The sequence below is a fragment of the Erythrolamprus reginae genome, chromosome 3, assembly GCF_031021105.1.
Source record: "Erythrolamprus reginae isolate rEryReg1 chromosome 3, rEryReg1.hap1, whole genome shotgun sequence".
Lineage (NCBI taxonomy): Eukaryota > Metazoa > Chordata > Lepidosauria > Squamata > Dipsadidae > Erythrolamprus > Erythrolamprus reginae.
In genome coordinates, this window is record NC_091952.1 from 242,269,454 (window position 1) to 242,291,035 (window position 21,582).

The following is a 21,582-nucleotide window of genomic DNA, read 5'->3' on the forward strand; positions in this document are numbered from 1 at the left end:
TTCAAAGAAACTCCAGATACCCATTCTATTAAAAATTAATTTACAATGGCCAATTTTTCATGACATCTGATACCAGTAAGATATTCTGAATGGGATCCCATGAAGAGTGAGAATTGGCAATTTAAAAAAAACCCTGCATCCCACAGTCTCTAGAATGAAATCATGAACAATGCAGCTGCGAGAGCAATCATGGGCTTCCCAAGATATGCCCATGTTACACCAACACTCCACAGTCTGCATTGGTTGCCGATCGGTTTCCGGTCACAATTCAAAGTGTTGGTTATGACCTATAAAGCCCTTCATGGCATCGGACCAGAATATCTCCAGGACCGCCTTCTGCCACACGAATCCCAGCGACCGGTTAGGTCCCACAGAGTTGGTCTTCTCCGGGTCCCGTCGACTAAGCAATGTCGTTTGGCGGGACCCAGGAGAAGAGCCTTCTCTGTGGTGGCCCTGGCCTTCTGGAACCAGCTCCCCCCAGATATCAGTTGCCCCCACCCTCCTTGCCTTTCGCAAGCTCCTTAAAACCCACCTCTGTCGTCAGGCATGGGGGAATTGAAATTTCCCTTCCCCCTAGGCTTATAGAATTTATACATGGTATGCTTGTATGTATGAGTGGTTCTTTAAATTGGGGTTTTTTAGATTATTTTTAATATTAGATTTGTTTACATTGACTTTTTATACTGTTGTTAGCCGCCCCGAGTCTTCGGAGAGGGGCGGCATACAAATCTAATAAATAAATAAATAAATAAACAAGTTTTCAGCAGGGCTTATAAGGGATTTTACTAGTGGGATCACTGCTGAAAGAAAAGAACTTAAGATTGTGCTTTATAGTAGGGATCTCCAACTTTGGCAACTTTAAGCCCTGTGGACTACAACTCCCAGAGTTCCTCAGCCCAGCAAAGCAAAATTGGCTGAGGAATTCTGGACACTGAAGTCCACAGGGCTTAAAGTTGCCAAGGTTGGAGATCCCTGCTTTATATACTGCTCAAAAATAAATAAATAAAGGGAACACTCAAATAGCACATCCTAGATCTGAATGAATGGAATGTTCTCATTGAATACTTTGTTCTGTACAAAGTTGAATGTGCACAACAGCAGGTGAAATTGATTAATCAGTGTTGCTTTCTAAGTGGACAGCTTGATTTCACAGAAGTTTGATTTACTTGGAGTTCTATTCTGTTGTTTAAGTGTTCCCTTTATTTTTTTGAGCAGTATAGTATCCGTAACCCACACAGGTAGTAGTTAAGGCACCAGGCTAATAAGTGGGAGATGGTGAGTTCTATTCCCGCCTTAGAAAATGAAAGCCAGTTGGGTGATTATGGGCCAGTCTCTCTTTCTCAGCCCAATCCACTTCGTTGTGGTTAGCTCTGGCCCAGCTCCTGCCCTAAGGACTGTGGATGTGGGCGAGACATCCACATGCTGCAGGCCTGTTTTGCTCCCGGTGGAATCTGCTGATGAAGGCTCCTCTGACCAAGAAGACATGAGTGACAGGGAGGAGGAGAGTGGGGCAGACAGCTCAGAAGGAGATCAATTATCTAGCTCCTCCTTGGATTCGGAACAAGAGTTAATGATACAGCCACGCATGTGGAGAGCGATGCATAGGCAGCAACAACTGAGAGATTATTATCAAAGAAAATGAGGCCACCTGTGGTTGGGTGGGGCTGTGGTAATTAGTGAGGCTGCTATAAAGAGCAGCCTGTGGGTTTGGCCATTGTGGAGGATTATCTGATCTTTGTGTTTCGTGCCTGCCTTGCTGACTTTGACCTTTGTGTGCTGATCTTTCCCCGCTTTGAAACTAAACCAGAGCAAAGTGTGTTTCACTTTGTGAAAGAAGAAGGACTGTGAATTGCATCACAGCTGCAAGCTAAGTATCACAGAACTGATAAGGGACTTGTACAAATTACCAGTTTGTTTGGAGACGAGTGCTTTTTGCTATACAAAAAGAGGGCTTAGTTTATTTGCATTTTCAGTATAAAGAACATTGTTTTGAATTGTCAAACGTGTGTGTGTCTGAAATTGTATCTGTGCATTTTCGGGAGGATTCTACCAGAGAGCTTGACAGAACAACTTCCTAGGATTGTTGTGATGAAACCTTGTTATTTGTAAAATGAATAAAGAGACAGGATGCAAAATAAACACATTATTAATTAAATTATATGTATTTCCCATCTGCCAATACCAACTGCTACTTCATTCGTGGTCTAAAAAATCAAAGAGTTGCATATATTACAAAACTGGGGGGCAGCCCCCCCCAAAAAAACTTGGTAACGTTTTCAGACTTGTGGACTTCAATTCCCAGAATCCCCCAACCCCGTGGTGAATTCTGGGGATTCTACTCCACAAGTCTTAACATCGTCAAGTTTGTGATTCAAAAGAAATAGCACATTTAAAAAGAAAAAAAATCGATTATTGGTTAAACAGGATGGAGGAGGAGGAGAAATCCCACCACCAAATCGGGAACTCAGAATGGGAGAAGAGAGCGTGCGTCCCCACCAAAAATTAAAGTTTAAGAATTGAGAAGCAATTTCTTGCAAGGGGGGGTGAGGGGATGACAAAGGAGAGACTCTAACAGGAACGAAAAGAAACACAAACCTTCCAACTAGGAATCTGAGGTGATGGTAACATGCCTGGCCCAATGGTGTAATAATGAGCGTAGTCTGGAAGGAGGGTGGAGGAGGTGGCCCGGGTCCATGCGTGAGAGACAGACGGAATATGAGGGAAAGAACCCACACCAACCGGGCCTAAAGATGAGCCACTGGGTAAACTACAGTGATAATACCCATTAGACAACTGGAAACAAACAAAAAGAACAATAAAAAACAAAGGGGGGGAAAAAGGGAGAGAAATTAATATAAAATAGGTCCAAATATGGGGAAGAACAAAGTGAAACAGTCATGCAACGCTGGGAGAAAGGAAGGGGAATGCTTCCCAAATGGGTTCTACTCCCCCCCTTTGGCTAGTCAACACCCATAACCCGATGCTTGCTCATGCTTTGTTAATGACGCTCAACTAGGCAACCATGTTCTGGAAGGGGAAAACCAGAACAAGAACAAACAAGATCATTTTTGGAGAGCTGAGTTGTAGGACAAAGCCACCCCGAGTCTTTGGGGAGGGGCGGCATACAAGTCTAATAAATAATAATAATAATAATAATAATAATAATTATTATTATTATTATTATTATTATTTATTAGACTTTATTAGAGGCAAAACGTTGGCTCTTCTATGACTTATGGACTTCAACTCCCAGAATTCCTCAGCTAGCATGATTGGCTCAGGGATTCTGGGAGTTGAAGTCCAACCCCTGTTCTGAGGCCTAGTAGTAGTAGTAGTAGTAGTAGTAGTAGTAATAATAATAATAATAATAATAATAATAATAATAATAATAATAATAATATTATTACTACTAGTCCTCAGAACAGGGGTTGGACTTCAACTCCCAGAATTCCTCAGCTAGCATGATTGGCTCAGGGATTCTGGGAGTTGAAGTCCAACCCCTGTTCTGAGGCCTAGCAGTAGTAGTAGTTGTAATAATAATAATAATAATAATAATAATAATAATAATAATAATAATAATAATAATATTACTATTATTACTATTATTATTACTATTACTACTACTACTACTACTGGGAGTTGAAGTCCATAAGCCATAGAAGAGCCAACGTTTTGCCTCAGAGGCACAAGTGCTTCATAAATGGGTGTGAGGAGACACCTCGCAGTAGAAGGCTGCTGTCTTTTGTAAGCGAGAACCTCCTCAATTGCTTCGTTCCGCAAGAACTTGAAAGAACTTCTCCTGGTCAAGTTCATCCTGGGCCTCTGGATATCTACATATTGATCACCGGTTGTCAGCAGTTTGGCAGATCGAATCTCAGTAGGCTGAAGGTTGACTCGGCCTTCCATCCTTCCAAGGTGGATAAAATGAGGGCCTGGGTTGTTGGGGGCAATAGGCTTGCTCTCTGCAAACCGCTTAGAGAGGGCTGTGAAGCACTGTGAAGCGGTATATAAGTCTAAATGCTATTGCTCTATTTCATTCCTTGCAGTAAAAAAATGTTCCGTATTTCTTTTCTTGCTCAGCTTCCGAAAATGACTCGTTTGCAGACAGAACAAAACAAAACAAAGAAACGACGATAGGAGGAATGGGAGAGGAAATTGCTCATGAGAATGGATCGCACCCCATCCTCTCCTCCCTTACTTGATCTTTAGGATGTGGTGCAGACATATATACCCCTGCTAAAAGGATATGGGCTTTCCTAAGGGAATTTGGAAAAAACGGACAATGGAATTTATATTCTGAGATGGTGAAAGTCAATTTGGTTTCCCTCTTTTTTTAAAAAAAGTAGATTTTTCTTACTGTTTTATTTCCTCATATAGGTGGATTTGTGGGAAATGTCATTTGTGGGAATGCAGTTGCGAGAGCAATTATGGGCTTCTCTAAGTATGCCCATATTACTCCAACACTCCGCAGTCTGCATTGGTGGCCGATCAGTTTCCGGTCACAATTCAAAGTGTTGGTTATGACCTATAAAGCCCTTCATGGCACCGGACCAGAATACCTTCGGGACCTCCTTCTGCCGCACAAATCCCAGCGACCGGTTAGGTCCCACAGAGTTGGCCTTCTTCGGGTCCCGTCGACTAAACAATGTCATCTGGCGGGACCCAGGGGAAGAGCCTTCTCTGTGGTGGCTCCGACCCTCTGGAACCAGCTCCCCCCTGAGATTAGGATTGCCCCCACCCTCCTTGCCTTTCGCAAACTCCTTAAAACCCACCTCTGCCGTCAGGCATGGGGGAACTGAAACATCTCCCCCTTGCCCATGTTGTTTTGGTATTAGATTGATTGTGTGCTTGTTTTTTAATATTCTGGGGTTGTTTTTATGAATTTTTTAGCTTAAAATTGTAATTGGATTGGTGGGTATTGGATTTGTCACTATGTACTCTTTTGCCATTGTTGTGAGCCACCCCGAGTCTGCGTAGAAGGGCGGCATATAAATCCAATAAATCTAATCTATTCTAATCTAATCATTTCTGTCTCCTGAGCCTTAATTGTGTTCGCTTCAGGACATGGCTGGCAGTAGAGATAGTCCTCAACTTACAACCAAAATTTCAGCTCTAAATTTATATTGCGAAGTGAGAAGTGTCCTCAGCAGCAAAGTGAAAAGAGTTTTGCCCCACTTCAGAAACATAGAAGATTGAAGGCAGAAAAAGACCTCGTGGTCCATCCAGTCTGCCCTTATACTATTTCCTGTATTTTATCTTAGGATGGATGGATGTTTATCCCAGGCGTGTTTAAATTCAGTTACTGTGGATTTACCAACCACGTCTGCTGGAAGTTTGTTCCGAGCATCTACTACTCTTTCAGTAAAATAATATTTTCTCAGGTTGCTTCTGATCTTTCCCCCAACTAAGATTGTGCCCCCTTGTTCTTGTGTTCACTTTCCTTTTAAAAACACTTCCCTCCTGAACCTTATTTAACTCTTTAGACTTTTCCTGCCACGTTTATTAAGTGAATCACTGCGGTTGTAAAATTAGCAACACGGTAGCTAAGCAAATCTGGTTTTCCCACTAACTCGGCTCTGAGAAGGTCTCAAAGGATCACCACACAGAAACTGTCGCAATTTGAGTCAGTTGTCAGGCATATGAATGTAAATCAAGTGACCCTGGGCATGCTACAACAGTCGTAAGTGTGAAAAATGATCATAAATCACTTTTTTAAGGTGCTGTTGTAACTTTGGTCACTAAGCGAACTGTTGTAAGTCAAGGACTACCTGTACTGGAGGTACCTGCGAAGCTCTTTAACTACATCTGAACTGGTGGCAATTTCTGTGGCAAACTTTAATTAAAATCCAACCTCGACGCCAGCTTTTACCACAGCTTCATCTTCAAGCCCTCTCACTTCAACCCTTTCAGGGAATCTGGACATTTTCTATTCTCATCTGTAGCTTCTTATTATTTGCAGGTGTGTGTGTGTGTCTGTCTGTTTGTTTATTTATATATATATTATTACATAATATATTATTATTTATAATATAATATAATAATATATATTATTTATATATTATTATGTATATTATTATTTATTTTTATTTTATATATTTATTTATTTATTCATTTATTTATTTAGTTAGATTTCTAAGCCACCCAACTTCTTCCCGACTGACTGACTGACTGATTGACTAACTCTTTCTTTCTTTCTTTCTTTTTTTTCCTTCTTCCTTCCTTCACCTGAATATTACAGATCCTGTTTGTTTGTTTATTTATTTTATTTTAAAATAAATAAAAAATATTTATTTATTCATTTATTTAGTTAGTTAGATTTCTAAGCCACCCAACTTCTTCCAGACTGACTGAGTGACTGATTGACTAACTAATTCTTTCTTTCTTTCTTTCCTTTTCTTTTCTTTCCTTCCTTCTTTCTTTCCTTCTTCCTTCCTTTCTTCCTTCACCTGAATATTATAGAGCCTGTTTATTTATTTTATTTTAAAATAAATAAAAAATATTTATTTATTCATTTATTTAGTTAGATTTCTAAGCCACCCAACTTCTTCTGGACTGACTGAGTGACTAATTGACTAACTATTTCTTTCTTTCTTTCTTTCTTTCTTTCTTTCTTTCTTTCCTTCCTTCCTTCCTTCCTTCCTTCACCTGAATATTACAAAGCCTGGAAAAACCAAACCACGAGTCTTGGAGATTTAAGTCTTTTTCACCTTTTCTGTGGAGGCCCAAGCCGCCATGGTGGAGCCTGAACTCACAGAGGTGGGAGAGCTGCACTCACTCACTGACTGGCAGGTCTCAGAGGCTTCGGAAGAGGCAGAGCTGGACGAATTCTGCTGGGGGTTCCAAAAAAAAAAAGGCACCACGAAGAAGGAAGAAAAACGAAGGAAGACAAGCCAATGAAACAAAAAAAAAAAAGCAAAGGACAAATACATACAGAGAAGAAGAAAAGCACAGCGTTAGGAGTTAAAAAGGGTGCGGGGGGAGAGAGTTTAAGCATTAAACACAATTATAAGTTTTTGAAGCGTGCAGAGGGACCAAAGCAATGGGTTCGACATAGTAGATTCTTCGCAGCATAGATCGACTTCATGGCCTCCCAAAGAGAAGGTGGGCATGTTAAGATGCCCTGGCTGCAGATTTGGGACTTGCCGTCCTCATGCAACTGGGAGGCATCAACGTTGGGGAACGTTGGGGAAAGTGCAGCGACGGGCTATGAGCCGGAACGCTAAATTGCGCTTGCCGCCGCGGCTCAGAAGTTCTTGCGGGACCAGTGCGATTTTGCTGCTGCACCTGTGGAGGTAGCAAAATTGCGCCCATGTTTCGTCAAGGTTTTACCTGTGGCTCCATGTGTGATTTTGCTACCTCCACAGGTGTAGCAGCAAAATCGTGCTGGTCCGGCAAGAACTTATGAGCCGCGGTGGCGAGCGCAATTTAGCGTTCCGGCTCGTAGCCCACCACTGGGAAAGTGCCATAAAATTTCACGAAACCGTAAACAAAAAATGGGTGAGATGCGAGAATATGAACCCTGCCTTCCTGCTGCAGGAGTAAGGACACTCACTTCCTTCCACTGATCAATTTTCTACAGGTGAGACTCCCTGGTTCTTTCTTCAAAAACACACCTCTTTCTAGACCAGTGTTTCCCAACCTTGGCAACTTGAAGATATCTGGACTTCAACTCCCAGAATTCCCCAGCCAGCATTTGCTGGCTGGGAAATTCTGGGAGTTGAAGTCCAAATATCTTCAAGTTGCCAAGTTTGGGAAACACTGATCTAGACCACAGCATGGTTCCTACCACCATGGAAGTCAGCAAAGGTACACCCACAGAACAAGGTTTCAAGCAACTCTTTGGTACAAAGACCACATAACCTGCCTTCCATTGAGGACCTGTATACTGCACGAGTCAAAAAGAGGGCTGTGAAAATATTTACTGACCCCTTTCATCCTGGACATAAACTGTTTCAACTCCTACCCTGAAAACGTCGCTACAGAGCACTGCTCACCAAGACAACTAGACACAAGAACAGTTTTTCCCCGAACCCCATCACTCTGCTAAACAAATAATTCCCTCAACACTGTCAAACTATTTACTAAGTCTGCACTACTATTACTACGAGTTTTTTTCTCATCGTTCCTATCACCCATTTCCTCCCACTTATGACTGTATGACTGCAACTTGTTGCTTGTATCCTTAAGATTTTTATTAATATTGATTGATTCTGTCAGTACTACGTACTGTATTGGTTGGGTTTTCAATATATGAATATAAAGAGAAGCCTCTGTGGGGCCTCTCTAGGAATCTCCGGGGAGGAAACAGGGCCGGAAAAGGTGGGGAGAAAATAGTGATATTACTTTAAGAGCTAGGTAGCAATTATGAGCTAGGCTGCAATTTAGCCATATAAAGGAGACAGATGTGCTGCCCTCTATTACATTCTGTTGTTACATTCTGTAGTTGCATTCTGTTGAGATGTTGTTGCATTGCGTATGCCTTACATTGTATTGTTGGTTATATATGCTGGATAGTATTGCTAAGTCTTTGCTGTGTGCAAATAAGTGAATACAGTGGTACCTCTACCTAAGAAAACCTCTACTTAAGAACTTTTCTAGATATGAACCTTTTTTTGCCTCTTCTTAAGAACCATTTTCCACTTACAAACCCGAGACTCCGAAACTGTAACCGGAAAAGGCAGGGAGAAGCCTCTGTAGGGCCTCTTAGGAATCTCCTGGGAGGAAACAGGGCCAGAAAAGGTGGGGAGAAGCCTCCGTGGGGCCTCTCTAGGAATCTCCTGGGAGGAAACAGGGCCTCCACCCTCCCCGTGGTTTCCCCAATCACACATATTATTTGCTTTTACATTGATTCCTATGGGAAAAATTGCTTCTTCTTACAAACTTTTCTACTTTTGAATGTGGTCACAGAACAAATTAAGTTTGTAAGGAGAGGTACCACTGTATGTTATATACAGTAGCTGTGTGCTAAGTTTTGCTGCTTGCTATTAATATGAGATAATGTATTGTACTGCCGTGTCCTCACTGCTTATTTGACCCCTATGACAATCATTAAGTGTTGTACCTGATGATTCTTGACAAATGTATTTTTGTCTTTTATGTACACTGAGAGCATCTGCACCAAAGACAAATTCCTTGTGTGTCCTATCACACTTGACCAATAAAGAATTCTATGAACTCTAACTGCAGAGTATGTAGGCTGCTCCAGATACAAGGTGGGCATCATTTATTCTAAGGGCACCATTCAGGATAGGGACTGAGCTTGCACATCCGAAGAACACAACTCTGACCAGGTCAAAGGTCACCAGTAATGGGTTCCCGGGCAGAGGAGGGGGTGGCATTCCGGTAGGGAAAACGGATGCGTGCACGCCTTCACAGAGGGAATTTTGAGAATTGAAGTCCGCAAATCTTAAAGTGGCCAAGGTTGGAGACACCTGCACCAGATTACTCTACAAATGACTCTCTGAAGTATGCACCTGACACCTGATCAAGCCATCTCTAAATAAATTTCTCTTGAAGTTTTCAGTTCAATTCCTATTGGTCACATGCAACTTCCATATTGTTTTTTTAAGTAACTATATACAAGGAGGTTGCCAATTGTCTTGGTCCTGGATTTTTTAAATGCAATTTACTAATCTAACTTTCAACATTTGGACATCCTAAGGGCTTCCCATTCAAACGCTAAGTCAGAACTTGCTTAGATCTCAAATGCAAAATAACCCTCTGAGAAGGCACCTTATACACTCCTTCCCATCTTGAAACATAAGCAGGTGAACGGAGAATTCTAGGATACAAAAAGCGTACAGCTAAAATCCTGGCAAATAGCTAAAGCTCAGCTTATAGACTGTCTTCTTAATTATGAAGAGGGCAAATCACAGGATCTTACCTATGCTTGTTTATTTATATTTCTAGAAGGGAGAGCGAAGGAAGGAGAGAAGGATGGAGGGATGGGAGAGAGGGAGGGAGGAAGGAAGGAAGGAAGGAAGAGATGGATGGGATGGGGTGAGGAGGGAGAGAGGGAGGGCGGAAGAATGATGGGATGGTAGGGAGAAAGGAAAAGAAAAGAAAGAAGAAAAAAGGGAAGGGAAGGGAAGAAGGGAGGGAGGGAGGGAGGGAGGGAGGGAGGAAGGAAGGAAGGAAGGAAGGAAGGAAGGAAGAAGAGATGGATGGGATGGGGTCAGAAGGGAGAGAGGGAAGAAGGAAGAATGATGGGATGGTAGGGAGAAAGGAAAAGAAAAGAAGAAAAAGGGGAAGGGAAGGGAGGGAGAGAGGGAGGGAGGAATATAGATAAGAGATAGTACTACTCTCATATACAGACTATGACTTCAACTAGGGAAGAACAAAGGAAGAAAATTCTCACCTGGCTTTCTTTCCATATATAAGTATTCACATTTTATACAAATATACTAACTGACAGAAATGCTTATTGCTCTTTGAGTCAACCACCCTTTCTCTTACAATCTAAACAATGCTCAAAAGTGCTCAGTAATGTGGCATAATTTTGAAATGTAACATGAAAACCCCCTCTTCTTCCACTGTTTGGAGGAGCTGCGAGACCTGTTGAATGCATTCTTTTGTCCCTCGGCAACAGAGAACGAGACATTAAAAATACATAAAAAGCATCTTAAAGGCAGGTGGGTGGGAGGCGGTTTTCACCACAGTGTTTCTGTTAGAGACAATATTTTGCTTTCAAATGCAGCATATGGCATTGAACCACTGTTTCTTTGTCACGCTCAGCCATTTAATACACAAACTGCAAAGTTGCGGCTTGTCAGTTGGTTATAACACAAAAATTGCACACAGTGAACAGATTTTGGGGAAATCTATCAACCGAGTTAGTTGGCAATCTCTACCTAGCAGGACTTCAAGCACAACTGCTATACTAAAGGAAGAAAAATATACTTTTGTTTGCATGCTTAAATTATGCTGACAATCTCGACAATTAGGTTTTTTTAAAGGTGAATTATGTTTATCAATTAAAATATGACATGTCACTGCCAGAACCAGATAGACCTTAGTTTTAGTATAATTTTGCATCTAAGTGAAGTTAGACTCAAATAAACCATTTACTACAATTACTTGCTGTTAATAACTTCTGGAACCAGCTCCCCCCGGAGATCAGAACTGCCCCCACCCTCCTTGCCTTTCGTAAACTTCGTAAGACCCATCTCTGCCGTTAGACATGGGGGAACTGAGACATCTCCCCTGGGCCTATACAGTTTATACATGGTAAGTTTGTGTGTATGCTTGCTTTTAATAATGGGTTTTTTAGTGTTTTTTAAATTATTAGATTTGTTCTTACATTGTCTTTGTTATTGTTGTGAGCCGCCCCGAGTCTACGGAGAGGGGCGGCATACAAATCTAATAAATAATAATAATAATAATAACTTCCCTATCCTATTATAGAAATATTTCTCTTGCCCATTTTTAAGGACCAAGAGTTAAAAGATTTCAAGACTGAAATTTCAGAGAAAAATTAAAGGAAAACTTGGCCTATAAGAAACTGTTCTTTCCAAGGGGTTGAAGGAGGAAATAGCGTCTCTGCAGTGACACAAAACCCTCGCCTTTGGATATATGCAAGTACACGCTAATCTTGACTAGCAGCTACTATTCGTCCTGAAACCTCTATCCTATTTGCTTGCATATCCAATTCTGCTACCTCAATCTTCAAGGTACAGTGGTACCTCGACATACGAGTTTAATTCGTTCCAGACCCGAGCTCGAAAGTTGATCAACTCACATCTCGAACGAATGCCTTTAGATTTGATTTTCGCGCAGAGATAACTGGAAGCAAGGAGATTCTTGCGCCACCTAGTGGAAGCTCGGCTCATATCCCGAATTTGAGCTCGGGTGTCGAACAGAAATTTCGCTCGCGTCGTGGCTCGTAACTTGGAATACTCGCATGTGGAGCAGCTCGTATCTAGAGGTACTACTGTATCACAAAATGTGATACCTTAAAAAGACATAAAAGAGCTCTCTATTTTTAAGAGCTGCGGTGACGCAGTGGTTAAAACGCAGTACTACAGGCTTGTTCTGCTGACTGCCGGCTGACTGCAATTTGGCAGTTCGAATCTCACTAGGCTCAAGGTTGAGTCAGCCTTCCATCCTTCTGAGATAGGTAAAATGAGGACCCAGATTGTTGGGGGCCAATAGACTGACTCTGGAATCCACTTAGAGAGGGCTGTAAAGCACTGTGAAGTGGTATATAAGTCTTATTACTACTGCTATTGTCTCCTAGGCTTCTCTTTATCAACAACAAGCTAATTTCACCTACACCTCTTAAGCTGTTTGGAGGCTGTAAGGCTAATCAAGAATTTTCCACACCAAACTTTAAGATACAATTCAACAAGAATGCAGAATGCATCAGACAGATAACCAACCATCTTTGTGTCAGGATTAGCAATCCTGGGTGATATTTCACTGTATTACCATATGAGGTAAAGTAGAATGTAAAGCATGTTAATGCTGGGTCATAGGGTGCAATCTGATTGGGCCAGAGCATTATAAGATGCAAATCAACTGTACCCTATTCGTTCTTTCTGTCTGCTGTTGTTTGCTATTGATGGTGGTGGTTGTTAGTTGGTGGGCTGGACAACAAACTATTTTTTGTACAAATGTGTCTTCGTCATTTATCTGGTTCATTAATTGCCACTATACAGTGGTACCTCATGATACGAACTTAATTGGTTCCAGGAGGAGGTTCGTAAGGTGAAAAGTTCGTAAGACGAAACAATGTTTCCCATAGGAATCAATGTAAAAGCAAATAATGCGTGCAAATCCTTCAGGAAAATCCCAAACTTTAGAAGGGAGGCGAACAGAGGGCAGAGAGGAACAGCTAAAGGGGGCGGGTAGAAGAAGCAAGGCTAGGCTAAAGGGTGAGTGGGAAGGAAGAAAGGCAAGGGGGGGCGCCCCTCCCTTTTCTTTCTTCAAAAGACACCCTTTCAGTGCCTCTGCAAGCACGCTGTTCTCCTACTTTTTTTAAATGCAAACTCTTTCCCCTTCCAAGCCGCCCCTCCCTTTTCTTTCTTCAAAAAAAGAAAAAAAAAGAAACCCCTTCATCCCAGAAGCAGCGGCTTGGGTTTGTAAGGTGAAAATAGTTCGGAAGAAGAGGCAAAAAAATCTTAAACACCGGGTTCGTATCTCGAAAAGTTCGTTAGAAGAGATGTTCGTAAGATGAGGTACCACCGTATATTCTGGCATCTTATCTAGTCCTCCCTCTGCATCGCTGCATATATCCGGACACTCCGGCTAGAGGACCTCCTGGGCTTCTCTACAGCTAGCCTTCCTTTCTCCCACAGCGTTACCAGATAAAGTTCATCACCCGCGAGTTCCAAGACATACCTGGTTAGGGGCTTCCGGCGGCATCGGGGACGGTGACTTGGATTGAAAAGCGTCCTGGGACATGAATCCAGAGTCATGCGAGGAGACACTGGAGAGCCTCATTGGTGCCTGCTGAGGCAGATTGGAGCTGCGGTAGCGATAGTGTGAACTGGGTGAGTGAGAATGCGAGCCACTTGACCGGGAGTCACTACTGTTTACACTGTTCAGACTGCTGTGAGATACAAAGGAAGAGAATGGGGGCAAGGGGAAAGGGGGGGAGGGAAGAGGAGGGGAACGAAACAAAACAAAAAAGAAAGAGGGAGGGGTAGGTAGGGAGAAACCGGCACAATACAATTAACGTCCCATGGATCCCCGGCTAGGCATGCGCAAATCATAAAAATGGTGAAACCGGAAGAGGTAAGTTTTAAGCCATAGGTTTGCTGCAGTATCCTTAGTAACCAAGACAGAAAATGGCACATGAAGGGAGTGATGCTCAAATTCTAATCTTTACAGATTAACGGAGTTGGAAGGGACTTGTAGGCAGTGGGGGCAGTAGCTGGTGCGCTCAGGTCAGGGGTAGTAGGCTGCTAGCTGGAATGCTAAATTGGGCTCGCCGCAGCGGCTCGTGAGTGCTTGCAGGGCCAGCACTCAAAATCGTGCATGGAGCCGCAGGTGCCCCCGTGTTTTGGCGATGTTGTTTTGCTTCTGCACATGCTGAAACACCGGCGCACCTGTGGCTCTGTGCATGATTTTGCTATCTCCACTGGTGCAGAAGCAAAATCGCACCGGTCCTGCAAGCACATTTTGGTGGGTTTTTGCTGAAATCATTGAAAATCGGCAAAATCTCACACGCACAAGCATTCTTGCGTAAGTTTTGGCTTCCTGCGCATGCGCAGAAGCCAAATCTTGCATGGACGCACTTGCCCACCATTCACGCGGAGCTGCACACACAACCGCACCGGTGGCAATGGGGAACCCTTGCCTGCTGCCCGGGTTATATTTTTGCTGGTAGAGGGCTGCAAGAGGCCGTTGTGGCCAAAAACAGAGCCTTAACAAGTGATGTCGAGCTGTCCGTGTCCACTCTGGCCATTATCACCACCACCCCAGCCCTCCCTGAAGTCAAACACAACCTCGATGAATGAAATCGAGTTTGACACCCTTGCTCTAAAAGGTTTTGTGACCCCCGTGGATTCTCTCAACGATTGGCCCAACAATTCGACAACCCTCTTGACACCTTGACAAAACTTTAATCTTGTCGGTTCCAAAACTCTGAGAACAGAAGCGAACAGCAGCAAAGTGAAAATTGTTACGGATTTATTGTAAGGTGTAACAGCAGCCTCTTGGCAGATCAGTCTGAAAGGTGAAGGAGCAATGTGGCTTATTTGGTCATTGCCAACACCATGCAACACCTCGGAACACCGTCTTGCCTACTCTGTCCGTAAGACTTCCAGTAGATTTACGGCCTGCCATTTTCCTTTTTACGTTTCAGGATACTGCATTTTTAAAAGCCCGTGTTTCCCGCCGCCAACATAAATATCTATAGATCTCTTGGATATAGATACTATATACAAAGGCATGCACGAGTGGTTAGCTTTGCAAGGAAACGCAAATGAACTTGCTCTCTCGCTCTCGCTCATGCCACGGATGCTGTACAGCAATTCCAATCCGTGTGATTTAGAAAGGCAAACATTTTAAAATAAAGTGATAATAATGTGAGAGCATCGGGGCTAGGGAGAAATGAAAAAGACGGAAGACACAGCAGGAAGTTTTTCCTTTTGCTGGAGAAAAGGAGAAAAGTAAGGTTTCAATACACCTGGGAAGAAGCAAGGAATTAGGTATGCATGCGGTCAACTGTTTTAGCCACGAGAAAAAACAGTTTCTTGGAGGAGGTTGAAAAGTCATCTCAAGAGTTCCCAAGACACACAAACAAAACTAACATATTAAAACAGTGCTGAACAGTTCACAGCTATTTGCATCTAACAAACAAACAACTTTATCCCCAATGTTTGATGCACTTGGACATTTTAATCTGCTATGCGACTAAAGTTCCTTCATCATTAGCTCTCATTCTTTTATTCCACCTTAAATGTTCAACATCGGAAAAGCAGTGCAGATAAGAGCAGGCTCTGAATCAGCAATTAAACAGGTAAACCCCCTCAATCAAAATACAGTAGTACCTCTAGATACGAGTTTAATTCGTTCCAGAACGGAGCTCGTATGTCGATCAACCCGTATCTGGAACAAATGGCTTTAGACTTTGTTTTTCCCCGCCGAGATAACCAGAAGCAAGGAGATTCTTGCGCCACCTAGTGGAAGCTCGGCTCGTATCCCAAATTTGAGCTCGGGTGTCGAACAGAAATTTCGCTCCCGTCGTGGCTCGTAACTTGGAATACTCGCATGTGGAGCAGCTCGTATCTAGAGGTACTACTGTATACCTTTTTAATTTTCTCAAACCGCTTTTGGTAAAATTCTTTAAGCAATGGACTTCCTCAACCTTATGCAATTCTGAATCACTCCAATATTGGGAGCCAATCAACAGAACTTTAAGGAAAACGTTAACCCGATTTGGAGACACCTCGGGATTCCAAAATGTTAAGTCGTAGGGTGTGGTGGCCCTGTTGGATCCTGGTTTGGTGACGGGAGACGGGGGGGAGTTGGAACCAGGACCATCCAAAGGAGATGCCACATCTGCCCTAGACCATCTGTAGAGTCCAGGGGATGAGGACAATACCGTCCATGGCCCTTCCACCATTGGGGGAAGTGGATGGGAAGGGAGCATGGCCAACGCCGCAGCTACATGGAGTTCCCCGTGCCCCATAGGGGAATCCTGAATCCCAAACATCTATAGACCTGGTACGAGTTGGTACCGGATCAGAACCTCCCTGCAGGGGAGGGCACAAAGAAAGGCATTGGTCGGTGGACAGGGGTGTGGGGGGGTCTAAATTCAATGCCACAATACTGAATAATGGAAAAGTTGACAAAACTCAGCAGAAATGATGGCTCGATCAGTTCCAAAATGATTCCCTTCAGACTTGCTGAATGTTCTAAGTTCAAATCCAAATACAGTGGTACCTCTACTTATTTGTTCTCCGACCAGGTTCTTAAGTAGAAAAGTTTGTAAGTAGGAGCAATTTTTCCCATAGGAATCAATTTTTTAAAAAATGTGTGCAAACCCATTAGGAAAGAAATAAAAGCTCGGAATTTGGGTGGGAGGAGGAGGAGGAAGAAGAGAAAGAGGACAGTCACTGCCCAGAGCGAAGGGAGAGTTTCTTTTCTCTGGGCACTGGCAGAGGTTTATTCACTCTCCAACCACCCAGAGAAAGGAAAACACTCTGTTTGCTCTGGGCTGCCAAAGCCTCCTTAAGCACCACCGAAAGGCTCTTCTAGCAGCCCAGAAAAGCCGGGATTAAAGGGGGAATGGCAGGAAACTGGCCGGGCCTTTGTCTCACTCTCAAATTTCCTGGGAGATTTTTCTGGGCTCGGGTTCTTAAGTAGAAAATGGTTCTTAAGAAGAGGCAAAAAAATCTTGAACACCCAGTTCTTAACTAGAAAAGTTCTTAAGTAGAGGTAGCACTGTATACTAAAAGGTTTAAACGAGACTCGTTAAGAAATAGGATTATTTCATTGTATTTACTGCATTTTATTCTGTTTTTCCACTGCCCTATGCTTGCTGAAAGAAATGTACATGGGATTTACTCTTAATTAAAGTCCTATGCACTTGCAGTTTATTTTTTATTCGTTCATTAAATTTATACGTTGTCTATCTTCCCGATAAGCAAAGCTGGATAGCTGAGATGATGACAGACACACAAGAACAGATGTGATATTGGGTTTTCCCGGCCCAAATTCAAACTCTTAAACACAATGTGCCACACTAACCTGCACACGCTGGATTTTCTGGACATGGTGGTACTGGGAGAAGAAGGAGGAGTCTGATAGGACCAGCCGTAATCGGAACCTTTCAAATCTAGAATTACCTGGGAAAAAAGGGGAAAATCACCATGAAAGATCAAGGCTGGTTTTAAAAGGGGACTTCTAACTCAGGGGTCCCCAACACCCAGTCTGTGAACCAGCACTGGTTCAAGGCTCGCCAAGGCCGCTGTTCTAACTGGATCCAAAAATTCTCCTAGCGTATTTTACTAGTGTCTCAAACATTGTTATAACGTAAGAGTTGCATTATCAAATTAAGCACTCTTAATCTGGAATGATCAATGACTTTACGCCAGGGTTTTGCAACCTCGGCACGTTCTGAAGATGAGTGGGTTTTGTGTCCTAAATTCAAGGCTGGCTAGGGAATTCTGGGAGTTGAAGTTCACTTATCATCAAGCTGAGAAATACTATTCTTTACCAGTGTTCCCTCTAATTTTTTTTTTTGGGGGGGGGGGCGGAAAAGTATAGTGTCTGAGCGGCAGTCCCTTCGGGACTGGGTGGCACTCTCTCACTCTCACTCTTTCCCTCTCGGCTTCTGGGCAGGTTTGAAAAACTCTGAGTTGATGATGATTTTTAAGTGAGCCATTGCTCACTGCTCAGCTTAGAGGGAACTGTGTTCTTTACTAATACGGTAATAATTGTCAGCTCCCCTGATAGCAATGCAATATAGAATAGAATAGAATAGAATAGAATTCTTTATTAGCCAAGTGTGATTGGAGACACAAGGAATTTGTCTTTGGTGCATATGCTCTCAGTATACATAAAAGAAAAAGATAAATTCTTTACTAATACGGTAATAATTGTCAGCTCCCCTGATAGCAATGCAATATAGAATAGAATAGAATAGAATAGAACAGAATTCTTTATTAGCCAAGTCTGATTGGAGACACAAGGAATTTGTCCTTGGTGCATATGCTCTCAGTGTACGTAAAAGAAAAATATATATTTATCAAGAATCATGAGGAACAACACTTAATGATTGTCATAGGGGTCAAATAAGCAATGAAAAAGCAATCAATATTAATAAAAATCTTACAATACAAGCAACACGTTACAGTCATACAGTTCTAAATTAACCCATAAACGAAAGGAAGTTATCACTGTGTCTTGGGTTATTCCAGTGTTTCTCAAATAGTGGGCTGGGCCCCCTGGGGGGAGGCACGGAACGATGCCAGGGGGAGCGCATGACCCTGAGGAATGTGCTTTTTTTTGCCACAGGGAGTAGGGTTTTTTTACAGCAAACAATAGCACAAAGCAAAGAGTAGGAGATATGAAGTGCATCTAACAAACTTTAAGAGACACCATGGAAAAACATTTAACAGGGATGAAAAGAAAGGAGGAGAGGGATGGAGAAAATGAGACAAACGTAAGTCTCTTGAAAGCTAAGATGAGGAAATATGACGAAGCGTATGTAGCGCTTGGCTTCACTGTGACTACGGTGGGAGACGAGGAAAGACCAGTATGTTGACTATGTCTAAAAATGTTGGCAGTGAACAGCATGAAGCCAAATAAATTGAGGCATCACTTAAACACATTACAGTACAGTGTTCCCTCGCTTTTCGCGGGGGATGCGTTCCGAGACCACCCGCAAAAGTTGAATTTCCGCGAAATAGAGATGCGGAAGTAAATACACTATTTTTGGCTATGAACAGTATCCCAAGCCTTCCCTTAACACTTTAAACCCCTAAATTGCAATTTCCCATTCCCTTAGCAACCACTTAGATTATTACTCACCATGTTTATTTATTAAAGTTTATTTTAAAAAATGTTTTTTTAAAGGCAGACAAAAGTTTGGCAATGACATATGACGTCATCGGGCGGGAAAAACCGTGGTATAGGGGAAAGAACTGCGAAGTATTTTTTAATTAATATTTTTGAAAAACCGTGGTATTTTGCGAAGTTCGAACCCACGAAAATCGAGGGAACACTGTACACCCAAAATCGCGCTGATAAGCCGTTTGAGTTTTTTCAGCGAAAATGTGCTGAATATTGCAAACAATTGTCCTGGCGGAGAGTTGGGGGGGCACGCGAAATGTTTACTTCTTCCTGAAGGGTGGGGTAGGGGGACGTAACAGAAAATAATTCAGAAACACTGTGTTGCCAGTTGCCAAGTGTCTGAATTCTGATCATAATGAAATCATAATCGTAACAAAACTTTTTTCTCCAGGTGTAACTTTTTAAGGTCACTAAATGAATGCTTGCAAGTCGAGGACTGCCTTGCTATTTTTGAGTCGGGTACCTGTTCACTTGACGATGGCAGCTTGTGTGGGTCCATGGTGAGGCTTTTCAGATCTTCTGATATGGTCTGTAGATGAGTTATTTCTCCCAGCATTGATATTTCTTCTTCCTGAAAAAATTTTTTTTTAAAAAGAATTTATTTATTTATTTGATTTGTATGCCGCCCCTCTCTGAAGACTCGGAGCGGCTCACAACAATGAAAACAATATTATAACAAAACAAATCTAATATTAAAAGAAGCACATAAAACCCTATCATATATTTAAAAACCAAACAGCACATTCATACCAAACATGAAACAAAATACAGTGATACCTTGTCTTACAAACTTAATTGCTTCCGGGACGAGGTTCTTAAGGTGAAAAGTTTGTAAGACAAAACAATGTTTCCCATAGGAATCAATGGAAAAGCGATTAATGCGTGCAAGCCCAAAATTCACCCCTTTTGCCAGCCGAAGCACCCATTTTTGCGCTGCTGGGATTTCCCTGAGGCTCCCCTCCATGGGAAACCCCACCTCCAGACCTCTGTGTTTTTGCGATGCTGCAATTTCACTGAGGCTCCCCTTGCTGGGAAACCCCACCTCTGGACTTCCGTTGCCAGTGAAGCACCCTTTTTTGCACTGCTGGGATTCCCCTGCAGCATCACAAAAACACAGAAGTCCAGAGGTGGGGTTTCCCATGGAGGGGAGCTTCAGGGAAATCCCAGCAGCGCAAAAACGGGTGCTTCGCTGGCAACGGAAGTCCGGAGGTAGGGCATCCCAGCAGTGGCAGTGAGGTGAAAATAGTTTGTAAGAAGAGGCAAAAAAATCTTAAACCCCGGGTTTGTATCTCGAAAAGTTTGTATGACGAGGCGTTTGTAAGACGAGGTATCACTGTCTAAAGAAGCCTGGGGGGAAAGGTGTCTCAACTCCCCCATGCCTGGCGGAATAAGTGAGTCTTGAGTAATTTACGGAAGACAAGGAGGGTAGGGGCAGTTCTAATCTCCGGGGGCAGTTGATTCCAGAGGGCCAGGGCCGCCACAGAGAAGGCTCTTCCCATGGGGCCCGCCAAACGACATTGTTTAGTTGACAGGACCCGGAGAAGGCCAACTCTGTGGGACCTTATCGGCCGCTGGGATTCGTGCGGTACTAGGCGGTTGCTCATAAGTACTCAGTTTTATTGTGTATTCCGTTCTGTGAAGGCAATCTTAGCACAACATGGAAATACAGTATGGCAGATCTATATTTCTTCAATACTTTATTCTCACGATACCCATTGAAACAAGCTAACAGGAGTTGTAAAACCTCCTTATCTACTTCTAAGTATGGATTTGGGGAGGGACATTTCCCAAATTCATGATTTGGGAAAGGAGGAAGGAAGCAAGAGATTACTTCATTTACATATAAAGGTAAAGGATTTTCTTCTGTCCAATTGTGTCTAGAAGGCAGCATTCATCTCCATTTCCTAACTGAAGAAGCCAGCATTGTCCAAAGACACTTCCGTAATCATGTAGCCAGCATAACTATACAGTGGTACCTCTGTTTACGAACTTAATTCATTCCGTGACCAAGTTCTTAAGTAGAAAAGTTTGTAAGAAGAAGCCATTTTTCCCATCGGAATCAATGTAAAAGCAAATAACGTGTGCGATTGGGGAAACCACAAGGAGGGTGGAGGCCCTGTTTCCTTCCAGGAGATTCCTAGAGAGGCCCCACGGAGGCTTTTCCCCACCTTTTCCAGATCTGTTTCCTCCCAGGAGATTCCTAGACAGGCCCCACAGAGGCGTCTCTCCGCCTTTTCCGGCCCTGTTTCCTCCCAGGAGATTCCTAGACAGGCCCCACGGAGGCTTCTCCCTGATTTTTCCGGTTACAGTTTTGGAGGCTCAGGTTTGTAAGTGGAAAATGGTTCTTGAGAAGAGGCAAAAAAATCTTGAACACCCGGTTCTTATCTAGAAAAGTTTATAAGTAGAGGCGTTCTTAGGTAGAGGTACCACTGCACTTTCCACCAAAGTGGTACCTATTTATCTTCTCGCATTTGCATGTTTTCAAATTACTAGGTTGGCAGGAGCTGGGGCAAGGAGGGGAAACTCCGCCGCACGGCACTCAGGTCTTGAACCCAGGCT

The 21,582-nt window shown here is 42.9% G+C and overlaps 1 protein-coding gene across 10 annotated transcripts in view; it reads right to left on the reverse strand.

The window, feature by feature from the left end:
• MTSS1 (MTSS I-BAR domain containing 1) overlaps nt 1-21,582 on the reverse strand; it is a 207,913-nt gene that overhangs the window by 13,909 nt on the left and 172,422 nt on the right. The window contains exons 8-12 of one of the 10 annotated variants that reach the window (XM_070748279.1): nt 19,487-19,594; nt 17,197-17,294; nt 13,339-13,465; nt 6,708-6,830; nt 2,596-2,793 (exon numbers count right to left, since the gene is read on the reverse strand). In XM_070748279.1, the coding sequence (XP_070604380.1) occupies nt 2,596-2,793; nt 6,708-6,830; nt 13,339-13,465; nt 17,197-17,294; nt 19,487-19,594 (654 nt within the window). Of the gene's footprint in view, nt 1-2,595; nt 2,794-6,707; nt 6,831-13,338; nt 13,550-17,196; nt 17,295-19,486; nt 19,595-21,582 lie in introns of all 10 variants that reach the window. The other 9 variants (XM_070748278.1, XM_070748277.1, XM_070748276.1 and 6 more) reach the window with 9 other exon arrangements.